At 38.5% G+C, this 27,644-nt stretch overlaps 7 protein-coding genes across 7 annotated transcripts; 1 reads left to right on the plus strand and 6 right to left on the minus strand.

Annotated features, from left to right (window-relative positions):
- Positions 1-1,570: 1,570 nt before the first annotated feature.
- LOC106335126 (protein CROWDED NUCLEI 4-like) lies at positions 1,571-5,877 on the minus strand. The gene is made up of 9 exons (XM_013773559.1): positions 5,526-5,877; positions 5,055-5,264; positions 4,716-4,969; positions 4,343-4,613; positions 4,175-4,258; positions 2,391-4,066; positions 2,076-2,307; positions 1,908-1,985; positions 1,571-1,815 (listed from the first exon to the last, which is right to left on the minus strand). Exons 1-8 carry the CDS (start codon positions 5,730-5,732, stop codon positions 1,932-1,934), a joined length of 2,988 nt encoding a protein of 995 aa, XP_013629013.1. The 5' UTR covers positions 5,733-5,877; the 3' UTR covers positions 1,571-1,815; positions 1,908-1,931.
- Positions 5,878-6,308: 431 nt separating this feature from the next.
- Positions 6,309-9,158, minus strand: LOC106328065 (lysosomal Pro-X carboxypeptidase). Its single transcript, XM_013766422.1, has 10 exons — positions 8,714-9,158; positions 8,417-8,603; positions 8,187-8,320; positions 8,000-8,112; positions 7,789-7,912; positions 7,444-7,593; positions 7,206-7,361; positions 7,038-7,117; positions 6,897-6,946; positions 6,309-6,623 (listed from the first exon to the last, which is right to left on the minus strand). Exons 1-10 carry the CDS (start codon positions 9,083-9,085, stop codon positions 6,469-6,471), a joined length of 1,521 nt encoding a protein of 506 aa, XP_013621876.1. The 5' UTR covers positions 9,086-9,158; the 3' UTR covers positions 6,309-6,468.
- Positions 9,159-9,627: 469 nt separating this feature from the next.
- On the minus strand, positions 9,628-13,850 carry LOC106334854 (2-oxoglutarate dehydrogenase, mitochondrial). The gene is made up of 9 exons (XM_013773232.1): positions 13,786-13,850; positions 11,905-13,469; positions 11,585-11,811; positions 11,177-11,509; positions 10,854-11,100; positions 10,649-10,777; positions 10,356-10,571; positions 10,154-10,277; positions 9,628-10,081 (listed from the first exon to the last, which is right to left on the minus strand). The coding sequence occupies exons 2-9, from the start codon at positions 13,432-13,434 to the stop codon at positions 9,840-9,842; spliced, it is 3,048 nt and encodes a 1,015-aa protein (XP_013628686.1). The 5' UTR covers positions 13,435-13,469; positions 13,786-13,850; the 3' UTR covers positions 9,628-9,839.
- Positions 13,851-14,041: 191 nt separating this feature from the next.
- LOC106332106 (E3 ubiquitin-protein ligase FANCL) lies at positions 14,042-16,023 on the plus strand. Its single transcript, XM_013770576.1, has 10 exons — positions 14,042-14,178; positions 14,267-14,337; positions 14,434-14,512; positions 14,589-14,663; positions 14,752-14,866; positions 14,949-15,006; positions 15,091-15,165; positions 15,282-15,418; positions 15,490-15,613; positions 15,722-16,023. The coding sequence occupies exons 1-10, from the start codon at positions 14,095-14,097 to the stop codon at positions 15,804-15,806; spliced, it is 903 nt and encodes a 300-aa protein (XP_013626030.1). The 5' UTR covers positions 14,042-14,094; the 3' UTR covers positions 15,807-16,023.
- Positions 16,024-16,699: 676 nt separating this feature from the next.
- Positions 16,700-18,177, minus strand: LOC106328808 (probable xyloglucan endotransglucosylase/hydrolase protein 6). Its single transcript, XM_013767327.1, has 4 exons — positions 17,928-18,177; positions 17,749-17,849; positions 17,467-17,663; positions 16,700-17,273 (listed from the first exon to the last, which is right to left on the minus strand). Exons 1-4 carry the CDS (start codon positions 18,100-18,102, stop codon positions 16,889-16,891), a joined length of 858 nt encoding a protein of 285 aa, XP_013622781.1. The 5' UTR covers positions 18,103-18,177; the 3' UTR covers positions 16,700-16,888.
- Positions 18,178-20,876: 2,699 nt separating this feature from the next.
- LOC106330474 lies at positions 20,877-21,551 on the minus strand. The gene has a single exon (XM_013768931.1). It carries the CDS (start codon positions 21,549-21,551, stop codon positions 20,877-20,879), a length of 675 nt encoding a protein of 224 aa, XP_013624385.1.
- Positions 21,552-22,518: 967 nt separating this feature from the next.
- LOC106330475 (cysteine desulfurase, mitochondrial) lies at positions 22,519-23,922 on the minus strand. The gene is given in 10 exon segments (XM_013768932.1): positions 22,519-22,785; positions 22,787-22,844; positions 22,847-23,030; positions 23,033-23,086; positions 23,089-23,130; positions 23,133-23,198; positions 23,201-23,300; positions 23,302-23,359; positions 23,537-23,773; positions 23,892-23,922. Coding segments are annotated over 10 exon segments (855 nt in total). The 3' UTR covers positions 22,519-22,760.
- Positions 23,923-27,644: the final 3,722 nt, after the last annotated feature.

Below are 27,644 nucleotides of genomic sequence, written 5' to 3' on the forward strand. Positions count from 1 at the left end.
AGGTGACCAGTAGCGAGCTTGTAGAGGTCGCGGGAGGCTAGGCTGGCTGGTGTAGATTTGCATCTTTTTGCTTAAGACGCTTTCAGACTATAAGTATGTATTTTTGCTTTTTTGGCATGCCACTACTTGTGTAATATTTTGTGTGTTGAAAACCAGATATTATATAAGATAAATAAAGCGATGTTTTGTGTAAATGCCTTGTTGTTTCTGATATTAGCTTGTCCAAGCTAACACAACGTCAGATTGGGGTACGGGTTGAGAAGCCTTAGGCTTTGGTCTAACGGGACGTGTTAGCGGGCGGACTGGCCTAGTTACGAATTGCACTTTTCGTGACCTTGGCCGGATCGGCCGTTAACCCGTCATGTAGCGCTCCCGATCCTTGGTAGACGGTCGGCCCGTCGGTCATGTTCTTGTTTGATTGTTGGCCGGTGGTTTGACCTATGCCTAGAACTGTTCGGGGGCGTTACAAGTAGGTTTAAGGCAGTGTTTTTAAAACCGAACCGACCCGATGGTTGGACCGGGTTCGACCATGAACTGGTTATATAGCCGAATTGGTCTAGTAATTGGTTCGACCATGAACCGGTCATATAGCCGGATTATATTTAAAAGTTATTAAACCAATAAAAACCACTAAAACTATCAAAAATCTATATAAACAAGAAACTAATTTATATTTATAATATTTTATGTTCAAAAGTGATTTATATTTTAACTATGTATCATGTTTACTAATATTACTTTTATATTTACATACTAAAAAATATTAAACTATATTATTTAATCAGGTTTGACCCGGTCGAACCATATTGAACCGTGACCCAAAATATTTTCGGTTCAACTTCCGGTCCGGTTTTAAAAAGACTGATTTAAGGGTTTAAACCAGGATAGGAGGGGAATGCGTCGGTCTAAAGACAAAAAAGATAGTGGGGTTTAGACTATTTTTGGCGCTTAATTAAATAATGATAAGTATATGATTAAAAATAAATATCCCTCAAGTTGCAAAGTAGAATTAAGCTGTCACTCATTAAGCGGGGTAAGTTAACCCACAAATGAATGCCGATTTCTTCACCCATTTCACACTCGATCTGTTCTTCGCCATAGCTTTCTGATGTTAGCATATACTATTTGGCAAAACAATTGCAAAAAATAAGTGACGAGAGATAATTATTCTTGCATTCAATTAATGTTCTAAAAGACGAAATATTATTATTTTATAATTTCAATAATCAAAATTCCTGAAACCTTAGAAGCAAGCATGAAATTCGAATATCTGCAGCCAGCATAAATATATTGCTATGTTTTTCGTGGGGCATTAAGTCACCTAAGATCTGCGGCTCTTTTTGGCATATTCAATTTGACTTTGAAATTCTGTAACCCATGAAATAATGGGCAAGGCTCAAATGAAAACACCATAAACTGGGCCGGGCCATCAAATCCTCGTAGTTGGAAACAGCGACGGTGACAGACAACTAAGACAGAATGCTGTTGACATTTTACTTCACTGCTGGTGTGCTAAACGACATCATCATCAACAAGAGAGAGCATTATCAAACAAATAAAAACCCGAAACTGATTTTCAAACTGAGTCTTTGAAACCGACAAATCATTTTCTCAGGCAAACTCTGCAACACACAAGCGACCAACGATTCTTACCTACCTACCAACACTCTCTCTACTCACTTAAAATCTGAAAAAAACAAATAATAATGACTCTCTAAGTTATATAACATCTCGAGAGAGTTTTGAAACCAATCAAATCCATTTACATACTCAGATCTTATCCAGAAACAAACCCTTGAGGATTCATAGAGTTCCCTGCATCAACAAAAGAGAAAACAATAACTCTTTTTAGTGAATTTTGAAACTCTTTCAAATGTGGGGGGTCATTAGTGAAGACTTGGTCATACCTTATATGCTTAACCTCCTGTCAGCTAACTCATGTTACAATGCCCACCATCGTCAGAATCCTTCTCCTTTATCCCGGTCTACAGCAAAAGAGAAAAAGTATTCATTAGTTACACTAGTAATGAGAAAAATTTTGCTTTCGAGAGGGTTTGTGTGTTGAAAAAACCCACCTGATTGCAATCACAATCTTGTTTCTCCTCCTCTACCATCTTCGTTCCTGCTTCGGAAGGATCATCTGAGCACTCAATGTTTGACACTTTGTTGATGACCTCTGTCTCACACGTTACCTTTGTGATCTTCACGATTTCACTGAGGACTACCATACCACTTGGTGGTGCTTGGGTTTGGTTTGATGGCAGTTCGTGTTTGTCCTCGGGCACATTCTGAGGGCTTGAGATTACACTGACACGAAATTGAAGATGCACGATTAAGCTTTAGTAACAAGAAAGTTGCATAAGTTTCTTTATTGAGCGATCAAATTTTACCTCTCGGGATCAGCTTCATCAGAAGATTTTTGGGTAACCTCATGTTTCCTCTTCTTGTGACTGCTTGGTTCACTGGTGTCATTGCCAGATGCGTTACCTCTTCTTTTCTTTCCGGCTTCAAGTTTTTCAACTGCAATCAACATCCCCTCCGTGTAAGCCTTTTCTTCTCTTTTTTCTGAAGGCAATGCTCCTTCTTCATGATGATGCAGTGGAAGCGATGTCTCCGGAGGATTCTTGAATATCAGATTGGTGTATTGCTTTATCCATGAAAATGGAGTGGCGGATGAAGGGCTTCTTGAGCCATTGTTTGAGTTATAACCATCTTTGCTATTACTCACAGTGCTGATTCCATTTTGCAAGTCTAGTTCCTCGTCCCGAGTAACAACAACCTTCTGCTTCAAAGCAGACACTTTTTCCCAGCTACGCTCTAAATTAGACAGCTGCATTTTAGCCATGGACATATCATCTAACGTAACTTTCAGATTCTCCAACTTCTTCAGCTCTTCAACCTCGTGTCTGATTTCTTCTCTTTCGGATCGAAGCATATGCCTTTGCGTCTCTAGTTTCTCTCGTTGAACCTTTAGCTCCTCAACCGAATCCTTCAACTCAGACCACTCCCTCTCCCTCCTCTCACGGTCCAATTTGATCTCCAGCCTCTCCGCATCCAACCTCTTTAGTTCCACTTGGACATGTTCTAAGTCTTTCTTCGCCGACTCCTTGAGGGACTGTATACGCTCCTCTTCCAACTTCTTCTCTTGCTCAAAAGCCTTCTCTCTCTCCCTCGAAGAATTCTCCAGCTCTTCTCGTCTGTTCTCAATGCAATACTCCAGCTCTCTTTTCTGCGTCTCGATACCCAACAAGAAGTCAGCACGTTCGCGCTGTATCTTGCCAAGCCACTCTGAATGTTCCTCCACCATTTTATTCATGAATTCTTCACGCTCTCGGTTTAGCGCCTCCACGTCGTTCTTGTGCTGATTTCTCAACGCATCCCTTTCCTCCCTGATGTTATCACGCTCGTCCTTGAGATACATCGAGAAAGCCTCTCTTTGACGAGTGATATACTCCGCTTCTTTTCTTAACTCTTCCCTTTTCACGTCAATGTGTTCCCACTCGGCTTCAAATTTAGCTTTCTCCACCTTCATTCTATCTGCTTCAGCAAGGAGTTCAAGCTTTTGACCCCTCATATCATCTAGCTCCTCCTTGAGTTTCATCTCCAGAATGGATAATTCGCTTGTCTCACTCTTCAGGGCTTCAAGCTTTTCCGTTGCAGAGTCAACACGTTTTCTCTTGTCTTCTAATGAAATCAAAGCCTGCTGCAGATCTGAGTCTAACTTTCTTAACCGTTCCTTCTCATTCTCCAGCAGATTTGTCTTACGGCTGATATCTTCCTCTGTAGCATTCAAATGCTTCTCTTCCTCGTCAAGACTATAAGACCTCTCTGTTATATCCTTTTCTTTCTCTGCCAATATCCTCGATTGAACTTCCAAGTCATGTTCCTTTTCACCAACTAGGTCTTCCTTCTGCTTGATATCAACCTCTCTTAGTTCCCAAGCCCGTCTCTTGCTCTCGATTTCATCTTCCGCCAATTTGCACTTACTTTCCAACTCAGCTTCCACAACGGATTTTCTTTTCCTCAGGATAACTTCTTGATTCGCTAAGACCTTCTGAATCAGTTCCTGTATTGATTGTTTGAAAGCACTTTAACTCTCGCAAACAACTGAGCACAAAACTAAAAGTATGAATGATAAACAGAAGGTACGTTGAACTAAACAAGTAAAACTCACAGATTCCTTGCTGGCAATTTTTTCCTCAGCAACAAGCAGCTCTTGCTCTTTCTCAAGTAGTGAAGATTCCCTTTCAGAGACCGCCTGTTTTATGCCTCATATAAGTTTTTTGGTCAAGGTGTTAAGCAAAATAAATAAAAAATGACAGGTACTTATGTGTATACAAACCACTTCTCGTTTAGCAAGCGAGGCTAATTCGATCTCCAAACTGAACTTTTTATCCTCCAAGGCTCTACGTTCCTCCTCAAATGTGGTCTTTGCAGACTCTAACCCCTTTTCAAGTTCAGCTAATTCTTGGGATCTACCAAAAATGTGATCTTCTCGCTGATTTAGTGAAGCTTTAGCATCCAATAATCGTTCATGCTCTTGCTGCAAGCTCTTTCGTCTCTCACTTAAAGTCTGTCGCTCAATAACAATCTCGTTCTCTCTCGTTTCAGACCTAAACCATGGAATAAAAGAACCAACACAGATTAATACTACTACTACATATCAATAGCACAAGCCCAGTAGTGCGGTTAACCGAGACAGTAGAAAAACTTACTCAGATTTGAAAGATGCAAGACGCCGAGCAAGATCATCTTGACGACTTTCAACTTCCTTCAATTTTCTCTCTGCAATCCGGTGATACCGGTTAGCTTCTGATTGTAAAGCTTCAGCTGCGCGCATTTTTGCTTCAGCATCTGCAAATTTCTTGAGAGCATCCTCAATCATAGTATGAGCCTCAGACATTTTACTCCCAGCAGAAACTTTGGTCTCAGCACATTCTGCACGAATCTCATGCAAAGTCTTCTCCAGCTGAGGACAAAAAAAAAAAAAAAAATCAATAAACAATACTGGGAGAACTTATTTTTTTGCTCGCTCTCAAAAGATAGGGACTTACACTCGAAATACACTCTTTTGCAATCCCAACATCCTTGTTCAAACCCTCTTCTCGTTTCTTGGATTCGGCCAAGGCAGAGACATATGCAGATAGGTCTCGCCTATGTGCTAAGTCAGCTTCATCAACAGATGCCTTAACTTCCTCATACTTGGACAACAGTTGGTCCTTCTCCAAAATGAGAAGACCCATGTTGTGTTGATAATCATAGACCTGCATCCAGATTATGAAAAAGAAACTGACCATTATAACAATCAATAGCTCAAAAGAGAAACAAAATCGAGACTTTAAAACTTCCAAAAGCAAAGCAATTACTCTAATAAACAAGCAATTAATTCCTTCATTATATTCATGTGAACTTATTAGAACTAAACATTAACGACACAAGCTAATCCCACCAGCTAACCCTTCAATTTTACCGAATGAAATTTTATCAGTGAATGAGAATTTCAGGACGAATCAAGGAAAGCAAACCTCAGATTCGAGCTTGGCGATGTAAGCGATTAGGGCGGCTTTATCCCTCTGTTTAATCGATTGTTCATCAAACCCAGCTTCCTTGAGCCGCTTCCACATGACTTCTTCGTCACTCAAAGGGCTTTTTAAAACCCTAGAACCAGGCCTAATCGCTAATCTGGTAGTAGCCGGCGTTCTCGGGAGTCGCTCCGAACTATAAGTCGCCATCGCCGCTACCACCAATTGAACCCCCAAATGTCTCCGATATTCGAGATCAGAACCACGACTATAGTCTCTTCACTTTTCTCTCTCTCTCTCTCACACACAGCAAAGAATTGGCGTCTCCCTGTCTCGCTTATTTTTTAGTGAAAACTCAAAAAGTATCAGCGGTAGCGTTTTAAGTAAGGCCTTCACATGTTCGTTTCAAGCGGCTAAAACCAAGAAATTTCAATATGGAGTTTAAAAGGGGTGATTAAATATGGTAATTAAGATTTTCGACTCTTTTCAAAAGCAAAACTTATAGTATTTACTTAATTCACTCTCTAATCATTAAATGTATCATTCTCTCTGTCTTTCACTTACAAGACAAAGTATCATGCGTTTGAGATTTAAATATTGAGAGATTTGTGATTCTTTAAGATGATCTTTACGAACTTGACAGATGTGTTTTGGTGTGTAGCCCACTAGCCAGCCAGCCAGCCCATACATTTCTTGAGTTAGCGTGTATTTATTACTTTTTCAATAACCCAAATCAAAATTTATTTATCAAACACACTAGTAGTGAACACCGAGAGCTTACAAAGATTTATTCAAACACGCCGAGAGCTTGCATAGATTTATTCAAACACGATGTGTTACAGAGTTTGCAGATTCTGAGTTACTGATCAGATTATTTTACATTGTTATCTTACCAAGAACGTTTTAACAGAGAACGTTCTCTTGCCACATGTGTTACATCGTTCTCTTACCAAGAACGTTTTAGCAATGGAAATTGAGCTTCTTTTTCTAATCGATAAGTTCTGATCCACCCTTGGATCAACCCTATCTCGGCTTCTCGCTGCTCCACTAGCCATTTTGGGTCTTCTGGAGTTGAGGGTCGTAGATCCAAATGATGTCCACCTAAGAAAAAAAGATCTGATCACTAGTCTAAACGAGAATGGATGATGATGATGATGATGATGATGATGATGATGATGATATGATTATGATGTTCTGTGATAGATACCAAAATTGGTTCTTACTATCGACTTGAATAGTGGGGTTTTTGCGATTCTATGAAATGACTACTGATATTATGATCAAAAGGTTAAAGGCTTCAACTTAAAGCCAATGCGAATGAAACCAACAGATAAGTTTGGGCGAGATATAATATGTTGAGGCTATTAGTTATACCTTCTTCTGTGACAAGAGCAACAATGGTACTGGATAAGTTCTTCAGAACACTGCATTTTACGAGCCAGGCACTCATCTGGATTACGACATTAGTTTTGAAAATAGCTTTCGAGATCTGAGTAAAGGGAGTAATATCCTTACCTGCCACCACTCCAAGGATCTAAAAGACCATTTGAGAAAATGATGTTGCTTCCAAACGACTTCAAGGCGGTCTCTATGTCCTTTTACATTGGAGGGAGAGAGTGACAGAGTAAAAATTCAGATCATGGCCATCCAAGAATCTTGAGTTATAAAAAGAAGAAGTTTTACATGTCCACCGAGCTCTGTTGTGACCCACCTAGGCCTTGGAATGACTCCGAATGTATTCCAGCAATACTCTTTGTATGAAGAATAATTAAAATCGTAAGCTGTAAACATGCTGTTTTCTTGGCTGCTAGACATGGGCATTACCATCTCCGTGCACGCCTGTTGTAAACCAAAGGGGTAATGATTATTAACCATAAAGTTTCTGTAAAAGGAAGATAAACATAGCAGTTATTCTTCAGACCTGCCAGTTCCACCCATCCAAACCATGAGGGTCATCATCCAACTCGAAGCAGCCAACCTTCCCAGTATAGTTGTAGTACACACTTACTCCTGCGTATATGCGTTCTAGGATGCTAGCATCACTACTAGCCCCATCAATCTTTCTGCAAACCTACAGAAAGATAAAATCTTATTAAATTCAAAGGACAAACTTAAACAATAGCTGGATGCAACAAGCGAGCCATTAAAGCATAGCCTCGTAGGGTCATTCATGTAAAGATGACAACAATGCAGAAGAGGTAGCCAATGTCCAAACTATTATATGGTTTGGAGAATATGTCACTAGGAAAACCTTTCAAAAATATACCTCTTTGATGGGATGTCCAGGCAAAGGCATCATAAAGTCGGCGGGATACGGATAGTCCACCATTGCCAAATAACTATAAGCAGAATCCAGCCAGTCCGAAAGGTCATCAGTACTGTTCAACGCCCTGAAAAACAGAGACACCACTCAATTTAGCTCAAATACAAATAGATGACAACAAACATTAAACCAAACTCCAGTTTTTCTTGCTTACCTACAAAAATGAAAAGTTTTCGACAGCTGCTGAAGACCATTCTCTTTCTGACCCTCGGCTATAATTGCATCCCACGAGTTCTTTATGGTGTTGAAGCAGCTACTACTTTCACGCTACCAGCCAAAAAAAACAGTCACAATAAGAAGTAGAGAAGATCATACGACTAACAAAAAGCAAAAAGATGTACCTTGAAATCATTAGATACAATGTCATAAAACGTCTGAGGAGGTACAATATCTTCAAACTGAAGAATAGGAGCTGAAGAAGCTAATGCTCCAATTGCAATGTGAGGATACTTAAGCCTCATCCATGCTGCTAACACTGTTGTTTTCCATCATTAGCAAAAAAAAAATCACTCAAAAAGTCTCATTCCACCAACCACCACAAAGAATGCTCATATATGATCGTTTGCCTTACTTCCACCATATGATCCTCCAAACAACACAACTGGGGATGCTTCAGCAGACAAGTTCCGTTTCAAATCAGTGACGAAAACAGCAAAATCAGCAAGAGCTTGCTCAGTTGTGAGATACGATAACGTGGTAGCGTTCTTGTAAGCTTCGTCTCTGCTTCCATAAGGCATCGACTCTCCATAATACCTATGCTACACACAACACAACATCCCTATAAAATCATTGGTAGCGTTGTGAGATACGATAACGTGGTAGCGTTCTTTATTTCCAAGGCTCTAATCAAAAACAACATCAACGAAACCTCAGGGAACACAAGCAATGCGCCAAACTTGGGAGCGATCTCCCAAATGAATCCGGAGTTTGTAGCGAACCATTCGATATCGCCTTCGTTGCCGCAGTAGAGGAAGATAGGTCCGAGCTCAGAAGCACCGGACCAGTGATCGGAGTTTATCAAGTAACGCTGCGAGAATTTCGGAAGATCCGCGAAGCTGAAGTGGTCAAGCTGCTGGGAGAAGTACTTAGTTTGGTATTGGTACGAGTTTCGATCTCCCCCGAACAGCTGGATTCTGGCTCGGTTCTGGCGAGGAAAACGAGGCAATGAAGACGATGAAGTGGAGAAAACGAGGACGGAAACGAAAGAGATGATCAGAACAAGTCGGAGATCGCTCGCCATTTCTCCCAGCTTTCGTGGTTTTACCTCAACAAGATTGCAACCACCCGTCACTCCTACACTGGTGAGTTTAAACCGGACTGCGCCGAAACTTATCATCATACCGATATCATTAATCAGAAATCAAACCAAGTTTCCAAAACCGAATCAACCCAACATTTTAATCGAACCATGGTTCTAAAATTTGGTTTACACCAAACACACAATTTTCCTAAAATCCAATTTATATGATTTAAACCGATCCAAATATATCAGTTTCAAACCTTTTAAACCAGTTTAAAATATGTTTAATTAAATAATAATAATAATATTAATACAAATCTATAATTTTTCTGTTCTGTATATATAAATTTTAATTTATTAAAATAATGTATAATTAAAAAAATAATTATAATTAAGAGCTGAAGCTCATGAGAGTCTGTATATATAATTTTTTTAAATAATTTATATTTATATAAGCTAAATAAATAATTAGTTAACGCGTAAATCCCAAGCTCCGAATAGTTACCGCTAGCTATTTGTTGAACACTGAATCAGACTAATCATTTATGTTTGATTACTTTTATTGATAACCGAAGTAAACCGAAATCATTCAAACTGGAATGAAACTCTCTAGCAAAAACATATATGGTTTCCGCAGTGAAATTATTTGATGATAACCAAAGATTCTCATGAATCTTTGCTTTTGTGTCTTCTTTATACAGACTCTCATGAGCTTCAAGAGCTGAAGCTGTTATATATTTCCTTGATGGATCATTCAGGGGAGGATAGGGGTGATGGGATCAGGTTGAAGAGCTTTGTGAACAAGATCAGTTTGCTCCTTGACATGAAGCTGGTAAAAACCAGTGGCTGTAGCAGCTGAAGGAAGACGCCCAACGTATTTGATGTCGTTGAAGCTTCCTCTGTTCAGTGCTTTCATGGCCGTGCACAGCCTTGGTGCTATATACTGATATGCTCCCATGTTCATCGGCTCTTCTTGACACCACACTATCTCTGCATCTGTTTAGAAAAGCCACACAAGAATCAAACACAGTTCCCGTTTCCTTTTTTACTATGTTTTAAGTGACTTACTTGGATATCGCTTTAGCTCTCTCTGAATGAGATCATAAGGGAATGGACAAAGCTGCTCCACTCTGCAAATGGCTATATCGTTTGTTCCAGACTTTTGTCGCTCTTCGTCAAGCTCATAGTAGACCTGGATCAACAAATCTCAACTAAGTCACAGAATCTGAGAGTTCTTCAAAAGCATTATTAAAAAGGAAACTGTTTTTACCTTCCCAGAGCAGAGGACTAGACGTCGGATACCTTCTTCAAGATCAGAGTGACCACTTTGATCTTTAATCAACCGTTTAAACCTGGTTCCTTGCTTGTCAAACCCAGGATGTCCTTTAACATCATCGAACTCCGAGAGGTTAGATACACACTTTTTGTGACGAAGCAAGTTTTTGGGAGCCATCACTATAAGAGGCTTGCGGAAATCCCTGTGTATCTGCAAATGGATGACATCAAGCGTGAGAAAAAACAAACAAGTAGAGAGTAGCAATCTTTTATAAAACAATCTTTTACCTGGCGACGCAGAACATGGAAGTAGTTGGCAGGTGTAGTAACATTAACAATTTGCCAATTACACTCTTGAATCTGCTTCCTAAGAGTTGGATCCATCTCAGGGATGACAAAAGGATTGTCATCGCTCATCTGCAGTGGGACTGGTTAGTCAAGAGAGAAGCATAATGTTTAAGTATCTGGTGATAAATTCGTTGGTTGTAAGTACCTGAAGGAAACGTTCTAATCTTCCACTGGAATGTTCAGGACCCTGACCATCATACCCATGAGGAAGCAGAACTACTAGCCCGGTCTGACGGAGCCATTTGGCTTCTCCACTGCTTATGAACTGATCAAACATCACTTGTGCGCCATTGGCAAAGTCTCCAAACTGAGCCTCCCATATTACCAGAGAATTCGGGTTTTCCATCGAGTAACCCAGTTCGAATCCCAGAACACCAAACTCTGAAAGAGAGCTGCATAACAAAAAAAAAGATCATGTAATAACAATTGAAAGCTGGTGACTATCTCATTAGATTCAGAAAACATTACCTGTTGCTGACGGTGAACATTTCAGGGTCTTGGTTCATGGTCAGGTGGTCCAAGGGACAATACTCCTCGCCGGTTTCTTGATCATGAAGCACGGAGTGCCTATGACTGAAAGTCCCTCTTTCAACATCTTGACCACTTAGCCTCACATGGTTGCCTTCCACAACTAGTGTAGCAAAAGCAAGAGCTTCTCCAAGTCCCCAGTCGATGCCTTCTCCTGACTCGATCATCTGAGCACGTTGTTCATAAACTCTTTTCACTCCTCTGTGTGGCTTGAAGTTCTCTGGAAAGGTTGAGATAGCTTTCCCCACGTTCTTCAAAATCTCTGGCTTCACACTGCAACAGAACAAAGGAATAGTTTCACAGGCCAAAAGCAACTCGACAAACTAAACAAAATGAAAATGTTTGTACCCAGTGTTACGGATTCTAGAAATCTGCTCCGGTGACTTGAACCCAGTCCAATGACTTGCCAGCCAGTCACGTTTTTGTGGAATATACTCTTTACTTGCCTCAAATTCTTCGTTGAGGATATAGCTTACTTTCTTTTGAATCTTATCAATATCTTCTTTCGTTACCTGTCCAGATTCCACAAGCTTCTCTTGGTAGATTTGAAGCGACGAGGGATGACTGCGTATCACCTATCAACAACAGTTAAAACATCCGTTAAAAAAAGAAATTAGAATGAAACAAAATTAAAAAAAATCAAGAAATGGACAATAAAACAGCCAGACCTTGTACATCTTTGGTTGTGTGAACGACGGTTCGTCTATCTCGTTATGCCCAAAGCGACGGTAGCACACCAAATCAACAACAACATCAGAATGGAAAGTCTGGCGCCACTCCGCAGCAAGCTCACACGCATGCACCACCGCTTCAATATCATCAGCATTGACGTGGAAAATCGGGGCATCCAAAGCCTTGGCGACATCAGTGCAATACTGCGAAGACCTTCCCGCCCTTGGATCGGTTGTGAAAGCCACTTGGTTATTCACCACAATGTGCACTGTACCCCCGGTGCAGTAGTTAGGAAGCGCGCTAAGATGCAGAGTCTCATACACCACCCCTTGCCCGGCAAAGCTACCATCCCCATGGATCAAAATACCCATGTTCTTTGTCCTTTCCCCGTCTTTGGTGTAATACTGTTTCGCTCTGGTTTTACCCATCACGACAGGATCCACCGCTTCCAAGTGACTGGGGTTCGCCAACAAAGACAAGTGAAGATGCTTCCCTCCTCTAGTCGGGCGATCATAAGACGTGCCCAAGTGGTATTTCACATCCCCCGTTCCCGTGTAGAGCCCAACTTCATCCACCGGCCTAGTCCCGCCGCTAAACTCGCTGAAGATCTGACGCAGAGGCTTCCTAACAACGTTACCCAAAACGTTGAGCCGACCCCTGTGAGGCATACCGATAACAATGTTCTCCACTCCAAGATCCGCAGCCCTGTCGAACATCTCCTTCATCCCAGGGATCAAAGACTCAGCGCCTTCGAGTCCGAATCTTTTCGCCGTGGTCCACTTAGTCGCCAAGAAGTTCTCAAACTGCGTGCTCCACGTAAGCCTATCGTAAATCACCACGCGGCGCTCGCTGTTGTACTGCCGAGGCGTCGGCGTCTCGATCTTGTCTCTCAGCCAGTTGCATTTATCCCTATCCGCAATGTGCATGTACTCATACCCGATGGTTCCACAGTACGCCTGCTCAAGCCTCGAGAGTATAGCCCTCAGCGTCTGAACGGGGCGGTTCTCAGAGAGAAACCCAGACATCCTCCACACGCCGAGGAAGAACTCTCTGTCGAGATCAGCCTCGGAGAAACCGTAGAGACCGGGAGTTAGATCCTCGGGGATCTCTCGTTCCTCTAAACCCAGAGGGTCGAGCTTGGCCTTCATGTGGCCGTTGACCTGGTAAGCTCTGACGAGGAGCAGCAGACGCATGCTTTCTTGAATGGTCTGCCCCGAGATCCCAGGGGACGTGGCGGCTTGGCCCACGAAGTTTCTGAAGAAGTTGTCCCAGGACTCGTCGACGCTGTTGGGATCGGCTTCCCAGGCTCTCTGCAGCTCCTCGAGGTACACGCTGCTGGTTCCGTCTAGGAAGCTGTCGGTGAGCTTGGAGAGGGGGACGGGGCGTGGGACGGGGGCAGCGTTTGATTTGAGCGATGTAGAGTGGAAACATCTCGCGTGAGAAGAAGGTAGAACCCTAGACTGAGAGAGTGTTCTTCGTATGGCAAGCTTTGCCAGAGAGGAACCAGCTGCTCTAAACCAAACCATAGCTTTTATCGATGATCTCCGTTTAACAACAAACCCTGAAAATGATACATTAAATAATTCAATTAAAATACTCAAAAAAAAAAAAAACAAAGTAGATAAAGAGTAACCTATTATAATATCTCATGCAAAGCACACACAAGAGTTTAGAAATCTGAAGCGAAAACAACCTATTATTTCGATAGTTTATCAGCGATCTGACCCATTCAGATCATGAAATAAAATTAGAAACCCCGAAAATTGCAGATCGGGGCTTAGAAGATTTGAGTTTGTGGTATTTACCGTGAGAGAGTATAAACATAAAAATTTCGAAATTAAGCAAAAATCAAGGGGAAGGAGAGAAGGAAAACGAACCTCCTGGATCAAAAGATGGAGGAGCCTTCTTCACTGAAGTGACAGAGAAAGAAAGAAAAGTAAAGAAACTGCACCGCTTTTAAATTATCCCCGTTTGGCTACAAGGATAAGTATATAATCAGCACGATTAATACAATAAACTGGGCCTTTAGTAATATTATTGGGCTTATCGGCCCACACTCGTAGCATTCGAATTCGTTACACTAATTAAAGAACACTAGCTTTTCTAAACAATTGCAGAAGTTACGGAGCTTGGAGATGAGTGCCTTGTAAATATAATCTAGTCTACGGTTTACGAATCTGAGGTAGATGATGATGGATGAGTCAATAGAACGCGCGAGATGCGAGGAACTAGCGAAATCTTCGTCCTTCTACCGGAAAGTTTACTCGGAGGTGAGTCATTGTTCATCAATGGGCCTTTTGATTGCTCGCAAACTCAATTTCTGGGGTGATGATGAATGATTGTAGTATCGGTTTGTAGATAGAGGAAGTTGGATGGGAATCACTAAGGAGGCTAGGTGGAGATTTAACGCTTTTCAGCTTTCACATTCTGTAAGTTGTTGGTGATGTGATGAGTCTAATTGCATTGTATTGGCTACTATAATGGTTCTCCAATGTTAGCTTTGTTGAATTTGTGAACATGTACAGAGATAATAAGGGAAGAACACACATCTTAGAACTTCAACTCGATAGGGACTATCCTAAATGCCCACCTTCCCTTTCCTCGGTTTGTTTTTCTTGTGTCCCTTTTGTGTGAACGTTTCCAGATACTCTCCTTAGTGTGTCTCTCTCTCTCTATTTAGGATGTGCCATACATGTTTACTTTAGAATGGTCAACGACCTCAAGGCTGAAGGATGTGATGCACCAGTTCCAAAAGGTACAACATTATCTCTTAGTTATCACTAATCAGCAAAGCAGATGATCTCAGTTTTTCTTCTTTTTTTTATTTTTTTGGTTGCTAATAGCATTTGAACAACCTTCAAGAATTTTGGTCTGTCTTGGATGATATCGACAAGTCTCTTTGTGTTGTTGATGCTAAGCAGCCATCTCGTGCTTCTCCTCTCCGTCGGATTCATGCTGGTTTAACAATAATACCTTTACTCTTTAGTTCTGTGTTATAGCTAAAATTTTACTTTTATTGTAATTGATTCGATGTTTTCAGGGAAGGATTGCAATATCATTGCTCATATCAACTTCAACGACCCTAAATCTCTACCAGAGTATGTGATTCTATCCAACACACAGTCACATTAACCTCTTTTCTTCCAACATTATTCAATAGTGTGTGTTACTTACTTAGACAGGTGCCGTTTTGTTGGTACTGAGCCTATAGCTGTGAACACCTTGCATATGCTATGGAGAAGAAATAGCAAAAAATGGTAAACCTTTTTGTCTATTATCTCCCGTTGTAAATCTCTCTTGATAGAGTCTTATAGCATGGAATTGTCAGAAAAACTGAACTTTGTTGGAAGCATGAATCAAAGCTAATTGGCAGGTCAAAGGAAAAATCATTCCCTGAGAACCTCGAATGTATTCTAGCTACTGAGCTTCCAAAGCCTCTAGGTCTCCAAGTGGAAGATGATCCTCAGCAAGTTGAATGCGGGATTTGCTATGCCCAGTTTCTACCAACCGGTGATTCCTTGAACCTTCATAAGTAATCATTTGCTGACAGTTCACTGACTTCTCATTTACTGTGACAAAAGATGAGGAGCTCGGAGCTAGAAGTGGGACGCGAACAGACTACACATGCGAAAACATCAGTTGCAACAAGTCTTTCCATAGCCTTTGCCTCACCGACTGGTTAAGGTCTATCACAACAACAAGACAGTAAGTTGAAACCTTAAATCCCTTCTCTCTCTCTCTCTCTCTCTCACACACACACACAGACACAAGTCTTATACTCTGAAGCTCATATATGATTTCAATTTCTTGTAGGTCATTTGATGTTCTATTTGGGAACTGCCCTTACTGTTCAGACCCGGTCGCAGTCAAAATCAACAACATGAACAAAATAGATTAGATAAATCATCACCATAGTCCCAAACCCATTCTTCCTAGTTATGATTTTGAATGCTCTAATGAAACATGATATAAAGTGAGAGTTGGTACAATGAGTGATGAGCGATGAGCAGTGAGGACAAAACTCCCTTTTTCACTGTTTTCATTATGTACTGTTTTAAGATAGAACTCATGTAGCTTTTCCAATAGGAAATGTGAATGTACCCTCATTTTTTTTCCTTCTGACCACTCAATTCCAGTGCTGATCTATCAATCACCATCAGTGTGTGAGTTTCTTCAAGCAATAACTATTTCACTTGCCTTTTTCTCCACGGCCACAAGCCTTCTCCAGCTGTTGTAGTACTGTCGGTGCCTTAAGAAATCGGAAGAAACCGCTTATCCTTTCCAGACCAATCAAAACCCATAAAATAAAAGATTAATAGTGGTTTGTATAATGTAAGTTTATCCTTGTCCACGTACAAATTACACAAAAGAAATATCAAATTAGTAAATCTGGTATGCTTATTAACTTTATAGTACTACTTGTTAGAAAACAAGTGAGAACTAGTTCGGTCAGAAAGTTGAAATATTAGATATGGAATCAAATTCCCATTAATTCTGAATGGTTTTCTTGGCATTTCTCTATGAGCTACACATTATTTCAACAAGTTCTGAACTTGATTAGACATTTTCTTCTTAAGGTTTAATGCAAATCTGACGCCTTTGTTGGAACTGGGACCATATGGCCAAACCAATTATATATATTGTCTTGTGCAACATATCATTGTGACATTTAAACATGGTTTATTCATTCATGTTCTTGTGTTCGTGATTTTTAGTGGTTTATCGAAAACATATGGTAAATTATAAGTTTGTAACTCCAAGGGAAAAACAATATAATATACGTACGTAAAGTTGTTTTCAAAACATTGCATACTATAACATTTTATATTTCAATTGCATAACCATATATTTATGCACACCACGTACTTGCGTATGTGCACAATTGCATAAAAGACATTACAATCCAATTTTTCTCGCAATTATATAAACGTACAAGAAGAAACATGATCATTGTACGTACGTCTTGTACATGGTATTATTTCAAGCATGACACTCGATTGGTGGGACAGGATACCTTGACTTGTCGGTACAATAATCATATACCATATGGTTTACTCTAACCCAACGGTAACGTCGAGCTTCCACGGCGTTAAGTGACTGATAAGCGTAGCCTTCCCACCAATTGTGAGGGTTCGATGGACAATTGGTGGGTCCAGGAACAGGACAGCCTTCGATGTCGAAATCTTTGTAATAAGCATAAAAAGGAGCTTTGCTCCAATCAATTTTCTCTAATCCTCCACGTGTCGCCCAATCATCGGCTTCCCATAGTGTTGAGTAAACTCCCATGGGTTGTGATGTTGGGTAGGCTATGTTCTTGGCTTGGTTGTTTTTGTATTCTCTTATTGGTACATCGTCCACGTAAAAACTAATCAACCAAAATATTACCACGTTAAATTATGGGGGTTTAGACAGTCAGTAAATAGTGAAAAAAAAAAGATTAAATTATACACGTCAAAAGTATATGAAACTTTAGCAATGAAATAAAAACTGAGAAGTTATAAAATATTCTAATGTACTTTTTTCATTTGGTTAATGGTGAATGAGAGGGAGAAGCTTACACAATGTGTTTGTGTGACCAAAGGATACTGTAAGTGTGGAAATCCAAAGATGGGTCGAACCAAAGATTAACCCTTTGTTCTCTATCTCCTTTGCCATGAGCAAATATGTTTGTTTGCACCGAGTAAGGTTGGCCACTTCGGTTTCCCAAGAACTCAAAATCTAGTTCATCCCGTACGGTGTCTGTATCCGAGTTCATCTACAGACATATGAATGATTAGACTATGTTTTGGATGCATATGCGTGTGTTTGTGGTGAATGTGTGAAGAAGTTACAAAACTTACGTAGAAGGCGGTGACCGTACCGGCAGAGTCGCCGGGAATGAGTTTGATCTTCATGCTCACTTTTCCGAATAGATACTTTCTTTTGGAAGAGAATCCACATCCTTATAGAAACGAGTTTAAGAAAATTACATAAAAGCTCATTAATGTTTGACATGTTTAAGTGGTTTAGTTTGGTTTACCAGTGCTCTGGTCAAGGACAAGTTGGATAGCTTTTCCACCGTCGACTTGACGGATGTGAGATCCCGACCATGCGGCTTTGAAATCCTCGGCGAATGTCGTAGGCCGTGCTGAAATCTTGATGAACATTAGCGTACAAAGAGTGACAATGCAAAGAAAATGAGTTTTGGCCATCATGGTCGGCCTTTATAACGATGAAAAAAATATGTTCGAGTGACTACTTGTGAGTTTGTTTTTAAATTGAGAAGAGAATGATAAGTGTGCATGCAATTTATATACGCAATTTTTTGTTGCCAATGGGAATCGAGGATTTAGGACGATGACGTGGATAGTGGTAGCATTGAACACAAGGGGACATCATTTAGCTTTCCACACAGCTAATTGCAAGCAGTCTCTTGCCCTACTCATTTATTAATCTCTTGCTAGTTTTTATTGTTAGCAAAATGCTACTAAAATTCTAAGGATGTTAATCACTGAATAACTTATGCTAGACTATATGCATCCCATCGACATGCCTAAAATACACAAATGTTATAAGAAAAAATGTTTTTAATCATCATCGTTTTCATATATGATCATTTTCTTAAATGATCTCAAAGCCATCCATTAGATTAATGTGAAATGTGCAGTTATAATACATTGTGTTTCAATTTTTTTGTCTATAGAAGAAACAATGCGAAAAAATATTGAGGCAGAAAATGTACATGAACGTGTGGCTTATAACCTCGAAAGGGTGTAATGTCTCAATCAAATGATGGTTGTGATACGTAACATAGAGAACATATGGTTCTAATTATTTTGACGTAGAGAATTTATAATATGAGGGTTTATATCCATTCATGTCTCCCCATGGGCCTCCTCTAACCTACCAAATACTTGTTTCTCTCCAATTAGATAAATAAATAAAGGATAAGAAAATTTACGCATATCTCGGATCATATTAGAGTTTGTAGAAAGCTGATAGTAATCTGGAGAGTTGCCACAAAGCAAATCTTCTTCACACTATAACATCAACGGAGTGTAATTCGGTTTTTTAACGTCTCCTTGCAATTTATAATGTTCCAATAAACTATTCTGTATTTAATATCTTTTTGAACATGGATAAATTTTGGCTTTGAATTACCTCACAAATACAGAAAGGGTCGAGCGTAGATCTAAAACAAACGTTTTATACCAAATCACATGGTATTTTGGTCTACTTTCAACTCAGACCATTAATTTAATTTAATAGGCCCATATAATAATGGCCATGTCTAAACTATATCCAATTTACGTTTGCTGTCCACTTAATTTAAACTTTTATTTCTTGTTTTTAAAAATTAATATTTTTGTGTGCAAATTTGACTAAGATCTTTATAATATTGTTTGAGAAATAAGTTTTTTACATGTCGCGCTCACGTTAACTCTCACGGTGGTTGATTACGATGATACCTTTAATGAATCAAATATATCTAATTATAATTATTAAATATTTTTTCTATTTTTTCTTTTTTATATATATTTTGTTTTTCTTTATTTTTTCAAATAACCAATATAACAAAGAAAATTTAAAAATTTAAAAAACAAAAATATCTTTTATATATATAGTGAAATTCACAATAAGGAAAGTTCACAAAATAATCATGATTTTAAAGTAAAGAAATAATTTTCCATTTTAAAATATAATCTTAAAAACATAATATATATTTTAAAAGTATTAAGTATTTTATTTAAATCAATCTATTTCTCAAATTATTACAAAATAATTTAAATAACATAAATTAAGATATCTTAAATGAATAAAATTTAATTTAATCTATCTTTTTATTTAATTTCCCTTTTATATTTTTCAAATAACATATATGATAAGTAAAATATTAATAAAATTTAAGACGAATACATTTTATATATATAATGTGATATCATAAAAAGGAAATTTTAGAAAAATAATATTGATATTAAAGTAAATAAATAATTTTCCCTTTTAAAATTTATCGGTTATGCTTTTATGTAACTTTGTACCTTTCATCACTTTATTTTACAATTTTGTTTTTCTAAATTAACATATACTAAATTACTAAAAAATATATATATATATTTACACATCTAAGATGAAAAACCAAACTAATACAATGAATAGAAATAGTTATACTTTAATTTGATGGAATATATGTAACACAATATACCCACAAAATGATTAACAAGACCAATTCAAATTTTTTATACAAAGTCAAACATTAAATTAAAAATAATATATTTTTATTTATAGTAATATTTTTATACATATAAATTATAGAACGGTTCAACACATTACAAATAAATATGAAATTTTCAAATAATATTATAAATATATTAACCAACTATTACAATTAAGTATTCTGTATAACTTACATATTTATATGCATAAGGTTTCAAAGGACTATCATTGTTGTATTTATTTATGTAACTTTGAATCGTTAACACTTTAGTTTACTTTTACTATTAAACAACATATATTGAATTATACGTAATTTTACTAAAATATGTTTACAAATCTAAGACAATAGTCAAACTACATCAAAATAAGAAAGAGAAATTCCCTTAGATTGATATTTTTAGTTTATTTTCACAAAAATAGACTTCAAGGAAGAAAATGACCAAAATAAGTTTTATTAAAGGGTAAATATGCATTTATACCCAAAGGTTAACTAATCTTAGACTTAGGGTTTAGAGTTAAGGGGTGGGTTTTGGGGATATGGTTTCAATTTTTAAAAAATAAAAATTAATTTTTTTTTATTGAATATCAAATTTATTGATCAAAATAGAATAATTACAGATCGGTGACTGAATTAATTAGCCTAGAGAACAAAAAGAATGAAAGAATTTGTGGCTGTTATGTTTATGAGCTAACTTCGAACCAGCGCCTAAGCAACCCCTCCAACGGGTGGCCCATGGTGTAGCATAGTGATGAAATAAGGTTCTGAATTTGTTTGTCAATAGTACGAGTAAGCATCTCCTCTGTGACGTCGAGAGTTCCGCTCTCTCCAAATGGTGTACACAACTGTTTGGAAAGCCATTCTCACAAGGATCGAGTCTAAGCGAGTACGGCCTGGTTGCAGCAGTGACACGATTGTGTCATCCCAGTCAGGCGTAATACCCTCTCCGATAAGTTGTCCCGCAGTGTTTAGCCAAATCATAAAAGAGAAAGGGCAAGCAAAATACAAATGCTCCCTTGTCTCATTCACCTCCCCACATAACGTGCAGCCCTGCGTGATGCCCCACAATCTCATTCTATCACCAGTGGACAACCGGTTCCTAAAAGTAAGCCATGCCATGAAAGAGTGGTGTGGCACAGCTTGGCTAAACCAGACTAGCTTCCTCCAGGTTACTCTCTCCTTTTTACTCCGCAATTGATTCCAGGTACTAGCTGAACAGAAACTCTCTTTATACTCATCCTGGTTATATCGCCACAGCGCTATATCAGCACCTGCTTGAGGAGTTGGAAACGTGAACGCGTTGATCTTCTCATAAGTGTTCGGGAAACTCCGATGACCTCTGCTTCGAATCTTCCAGCCATTCTCATCAACCACATCAGCAAATGTTGCCTGTCGGGCAACGCCCAAATATCTTATCCCTATTTCTCCAGTTTCATCCATAAGTTTCCCCATTCCAAGCCAGTTGTCGAACCAGAAAGACACTGATCTCCCATCTTTTACTTCATATCGCAGGTAGTCATAGGCCAGGGGACAAAGCCTTTAGAAGTTTACGCCAGACTCAAGAACCAGAAGCTCCCTCCTTTGCATCCCAATATTAAAAATTTCAAAATAAAAAGAGTCTATCTTGGTCATTTTATTTTTTAAATGTTATTTTTGTGACAAAAACTCAAAAATGACTATTTGAGAGAATTGTCCAATAACAAAACTAATCAAAATTTAAGATGAATAACAAAAATGTTATAGTTGAATCGGAAAAATAAATGTTATCTAATATATCCAAATAATAACCAAACAGTCGAGATATTATATATCCAAAATTATACATTTAATAAAAATAACATAATGTTATTTAAAACCAATCATATTAATTACAATATAAATAATAGAATAATTTAAAAATAAAAATAAAATTTAATAAATTATTATAATATATTTATTTTATAATATTTATACCGTGTATGGGCACGAGAAATTCACCTAGTATCCATGTAAATTTGTTTTTTCTTCGTCATAAAAAGGAGAAGTGGAATTGAATAAGAGAAAGAGATTAGACCATCTCCAATGGAAAAAATAGAATAACTTTATAATAGAGTTGGATGTTGCTCTAATTGTACTCTATTTTAGAGTGAAAAATAGAGTGATGAACAAAAAATAAAAAAATTACTCTATATATAGGGTAAAAACTAAGTTTACACTATTATAAAGTAGAAAATAGAGTACAATTGAAGCATTTTTAGTCTAAACTCTATTTTAGAGGGAAAAATAGAGCGGGGTTGGAGATGCTAAAGTCAAGGACAAAGTGGTTCACACGTAGCTCAGCTGGTTAGAGCAAAGGACTGTAATTAGAAGAAGAAGAAACAAACCGTTCGTATGGCTCTTGGTATTATGGATAATGAGCTAATAGATTTGATCCAGAAAAAAAAACAAAAACGAAAATAGCTTTACCAAAAGGTTCATAATACCCACAAATAGATCACACAAACGACAACAATCCAACCCAGAAAATAATGTTGTTTATGCTCTGCTTATTACAAAACCATATCACGACATTCTCACTTGGAATCTATCTAGAAAGCAAATATAGATATAAAATTACCAGCAGAACATAGTAAGGATCAGATCCTCCAGTCATACTCACATATCCCCTTGGAAACTGTTGAATCAGTGTTGAGACCATTGTATTATAGATACCTTCTTTAACCATCTCATAAACCGGACTCATCTCCCTCAACTTGTTTAACCGTAAGCTCTGACCGCTTTATCAATCTCTTCCTCAGTGGTAAGTTTACCGATCCCAAACCTAATCGAAGTGTGAGCCATAGCCTCATCCACACCCAAAGCTCTCAACACATAAGAAGGCTCCAAACTCGCACTTGTACTAGACACTGCAACTTCCTTCAAACCCATAAAAAGATACAGATTCAGATTTCAATAATATATAGACTCTCCATAGAACCATTCACCACAACCCCCATCAAGCTTCTCTTTAAACCCCATTCAGCAACCTCTTAATCCACTTCTCATCATACTCTCAATATCCTTCATCGCCAAGTCACAAGCAACCCCAAGGCCAACAGCTTGCTGCGTAGCAAATGTTCCACAGTATGATGTCCCTTCTCTTAACCTCCACCATTCATCAATGGCACGAATCATATCCTCGGCCTCCTAATAACATACATAGCACCAATCCTTTTTGGTCCAATTCATTGACATAAAATTAACATTCCAATTCTCAACATCAACCAGGTATGAAACCCAATCTTAAACTCCTTACAAATCCTTCCTCCAAAGGTTGCACAAGAACAAGACCAATCTCATTGTAGAATAGCCTCTGTCAACATCTCTAAACCATCAGTTTTCACCAGCCAAGTAAGTCACCTCGAAGCCTTCTCTTGCCTGCAAGAATCAAGGACGCCACGTGTGCTCAGTCTGCGTACCGTAATAATCCGATGTATAAGCAGCAGCAGCAGCAGCGGCGGCGGTAGACAGGTGACGACGACGGGAAACAGCGCCGTGTGCTTTTGTTAGACGCCATTGATTTGATTGATTCTCGTCTCTTATCTTCGATTGCTTCGCGCTATTGCCGAGGAGGAGGAAGAAGAATCTATGCTTATCGGAGGTGAAAACGATGAGGTCACAAGTGGTTTCGAGAGAATGCGAGAGAAGAAGAAGGCCTGTTGGGTCAGTTTATAATTAATGGGCTTGATGTTACTGCCCAATACCAAAAGTCCGTTTTTGAGTTTGTCAGGTAAATGTTGGTAACTCCACTAAGATTATTAACTTCATTGAAACCTTCAATAAATTTTGTTATAACTGGCAACATTTTATCTACGTCGCCTTCGCCGTAAACACTCGTCTGTCCGAATTAAGTGTACTAGTGACTAACATTTATCTTTCTTTCCCAAGTGGCCAAGACCCTTTAATTTTTCTTAACCTCTTATAAATGCTACATATTTCTTAGTGTATACGTACACTATCCATGAGGAAATGAAGAAGAAATACAAAATTAAAATTTTACAAAAGCTGGTGCGCTATTTAACTGTGATCCCCCCCCCAGCGATAAAAGTTACTATCATAGGGTTATTAGTCTGTTGAAAAACGAAATCACAGAGTTAATTTAGTTTAAAAAAATGGAAGGCAACGTATAATATAATGTTATCAATTATATGCCCCTTATGTCTCTTTTCTCACTTTCTTTTTATCCACGACACTCTCATCCACTTACGTTTTATGATGTTTTTTATATATGCAAGTTTTATATGTTTTTATGTTTTCTCTTTAACAACGTTACCCGTGAGAAAATATTCAATTATTGTTGCACAAAACTCCAATTATATACTCCAAAAGAATTCTATAATTTTAAAATAGTAGCCACCCCAATCTCTGGATGTTAAGAGCATGATGATTATTGGGGGTTCTTAGAGTGAGGTTTTTAGCGGAATATAAGAATCCGTCTCTTAACTTTTAACTAAAAAAATTAAGAACCGGTTCTTAAAATTCTTATTTAAGAACCGGTTCTTAGCTTTTTTAGTTAAAAGTTAAGAAACGGGTTCTTATATTCCGCTAAGAATTCAACCTTGAGAACTCTCCAATAATCATGCTCTAAAGTTGTACAACGGGACAGAACAGCACACGATTTTTTCATTTGTCGTGATCCGTGTGACACTCAACACTCCAAAGGACCGAGGGTGTTTTCGCCATTTTATTCTGTCTCTTAACAAGACAGCGTGCTATTGGGCTGTCGGCTTGAAGAGTGTAGCCCATTAGTATACTTGTGATATGGATCGCAGGGCCCAGTCTATTTAGAAATCATAATTATAATTATGAATCTCGTGACGCTTTATCGTGCGGTGTGAAGAATGTTTTATGAGACACGTGTCACGTGACAAGTTGACTGGGTCTTTCCTTTCTGGATGATAATAATTGGTGGTGAAAATCGAATCCAAAGACGAAGAAAGCTAAAGCTTTGATTCGCAATTATAAGAAAGCTAAAGTTTGTAATTGATAAATGTGAAATTTAGAATATATGATCATTACTTCACTGCAAAGGATAAACGACTACGGAATGCGTGCGAGTATAAAGTGTAAACTTAGTGTGTATGTGTATGTGTTTTTCGTCGTCAGTCTATATTTTATTTTACTAAATTATTAGGTTTATGCAAATATGGTAGAGAGCTTAGAGATTAAAGATCATTTCATACCAACATATTTCATAGGAAACGAGTGTTAAACCAAGAGTATTTAAACTCTGAATGTGAGTATTTTAAACTGTAAAGATGATGTTGTTGGATAATTCCAATTAAACTCATTAAAGTGAAGTTTGATGGTTTAAGGAAAAAGGAAAACATATCGAGCTTACGAATGTTTCCATATTATATTAGGAAAAAATTTAGTTTCGCCCTTAGGAAAAGATGTAGCTTCTTCCTATATAAAAAGTTCTCATGGAGAGATGTTCCATCAAGAGAAACACATTGAAAGGTTTAGTTTTGAAAGAGTTTCTAAATCTAATAAGAAGAGAAGTTCTTATAATCTTTGTGTTTGTGCAACTTCAATTGGTATCAGAGCCAGGTTGATGAGAAATCTGCAAAAGACCAAAATACCTTTCGAGTAGGAATGAGACCCTTCAAGGTGGAAAGGGAAGTTCGGTAGAGATTAGTTAGAAGATCCTAGAATTGTGGGAAGAACATCCTCAAAGCCACTCAAAGTAAACCTTGCGACTACGGGTGTCGAATGTCGAAGATGCGACAAGGCACCGAGAGGATTCGCTAGAGGAAAGGGCATAAGGTGTGTGGTCCTTAGCTTGAGGGGGAGAATGAGAGATGTCAATCCAGGTCCCATATTGGATAATTAGACAAGGAGTGTCTAATATATAAAGAGATGTCCAACTCTAATAGTACGAGGCATTTTGGAAAGGAAACCAAAAGTAAAACCATGCAGGCTTGCCAAAGGCCCAAAGTGAACAATATCGTACTAATCGGACAATATAGAGTTGGACATGGGCTCACACAATTCCAACAATCGGCAGACACTTTCTCTAAGAAAAACCCATTGAAATGTTTAGTTTTGAGAGAGTTTCTAAATCTAATAAGAAGAGAAGTTCTTATAATCTTTGTGTTTGCGCAATTTTAATTGGTATCAGAGCTCCAGGTTTCGAAGGTCGTTTACAAGAGGAGTTGTAACTTCGATCAAAACATGGGAGACGATTCTCAAGCACGTGATAAAGGTTTTGAGATGAAGAAGGACATACGATGTCCGATGTTAACATCGACCAAGTACACCGTATGGTCGATGTGAATGAAAGTTATGCTTCGTTTATACGAAGTTTGGGATACAATTGATCCAGGGAGCAATGATGCAAAGAAGAACAATATGGCGATTGCTCTAATCTTTCAATCAATCCCGTAGGCGCTAATACTTCAGATCGGAGAACATGATACATCGAAGAAGATTTGGGACGCTATCAAATCCAGTAACCTAGGTGTTGATCGCGTTAGAGAAGCAAGGTTACACACTTTGATGTCTGAGTTCGACAAACTGAAGATGGCAGACACAGACACAGTGAATGACTACGCAGGAAAACTTTCATGCTTAGCATCGAGAGCAGCCGCGTTAGGAGAGATAATGGAAGCATCAAAGCTGGTAAAGAAGTTTCTGAAGGGACTTCCAAGAACGAACTTCATTCACATCGTAGTTTCGTTAGAACAAGTGTTTGATCTAAATTCAACGGGATTCGAAGACATTGTTGGGAGATTGAAGGCTTTCGAAGAACGCATCAAAGAAGAAACCCAAGATGAAGATCAATCGAAGCTAATGTTTGTAAAGAATGATGCACAAGGTCGTGGAAGCCATAGCAACTCGCGAGGAAGAGGCAGAGGTAGAGGTTATGGTGGAAGAGGAAGAGGACAAGGAAGGTCTAATGTTTCTGATGGTCATAACAAAGGAGGAGAAGCTTCAGACAAGACCAAGAAGGACTAATCTAAGGTTAGATGTTGGCGATGCGACAAGATGGGGTACTTCGTGTCACATTGTCCTACACGACCAAGAGAAGAAGCTAACCTAACGGAAACACAAGAAGCATATGTGTTATATATGCATGAAGTAGTATTCCTCAACAAAGAGAGAGTGTTTCCTAAGAGGTTTGATGAATGCGATGGAAATACGAGTATATGGTACCTTGACAATGGTGCAAGTAACCATATGACAGGCAAGAGAGAGTTCTTCTCAAACCTAGATGAGAGCATCAAAGGCAAAGTCAAATTCGGTGATGGATCAAACGTCGAGATTATTGGGAAAGGTTCGATCACGTTCATCAGAAAAACAGGGGAGAGAAGAGCACTCAAAGATATCTACTACATCCCAAGTCTTAAACACAATATGATAAGTCTTGGACAAACAACCGAGATGGGTTGTGAGGTTAATATGAAAGAAGACTTACTGATGCTGAAGGATCCCTGTGGAAGGCTATTAGTACAAGTCGCAAGACAACCAAACCGATTGTACAAGACGCCAATGGAGGTTGAATATCCGAAGTGTCTTCAAATACAA

This window comes from Brassica oleracea, chromosome C3 (assembly GCF_000695525.1).
Source record: "Brassica oleracea var. oleracea cultivar TO1000 chromosome C3, BOL, whole genome shotgun sequence".
NCBI classification, from domain to species: Eukaryota; Viridiplantae; Streptophyta; class Magnoliopsida; order Brassicales; family Brassicaceae; genus Brassica; species Brassica oleracea.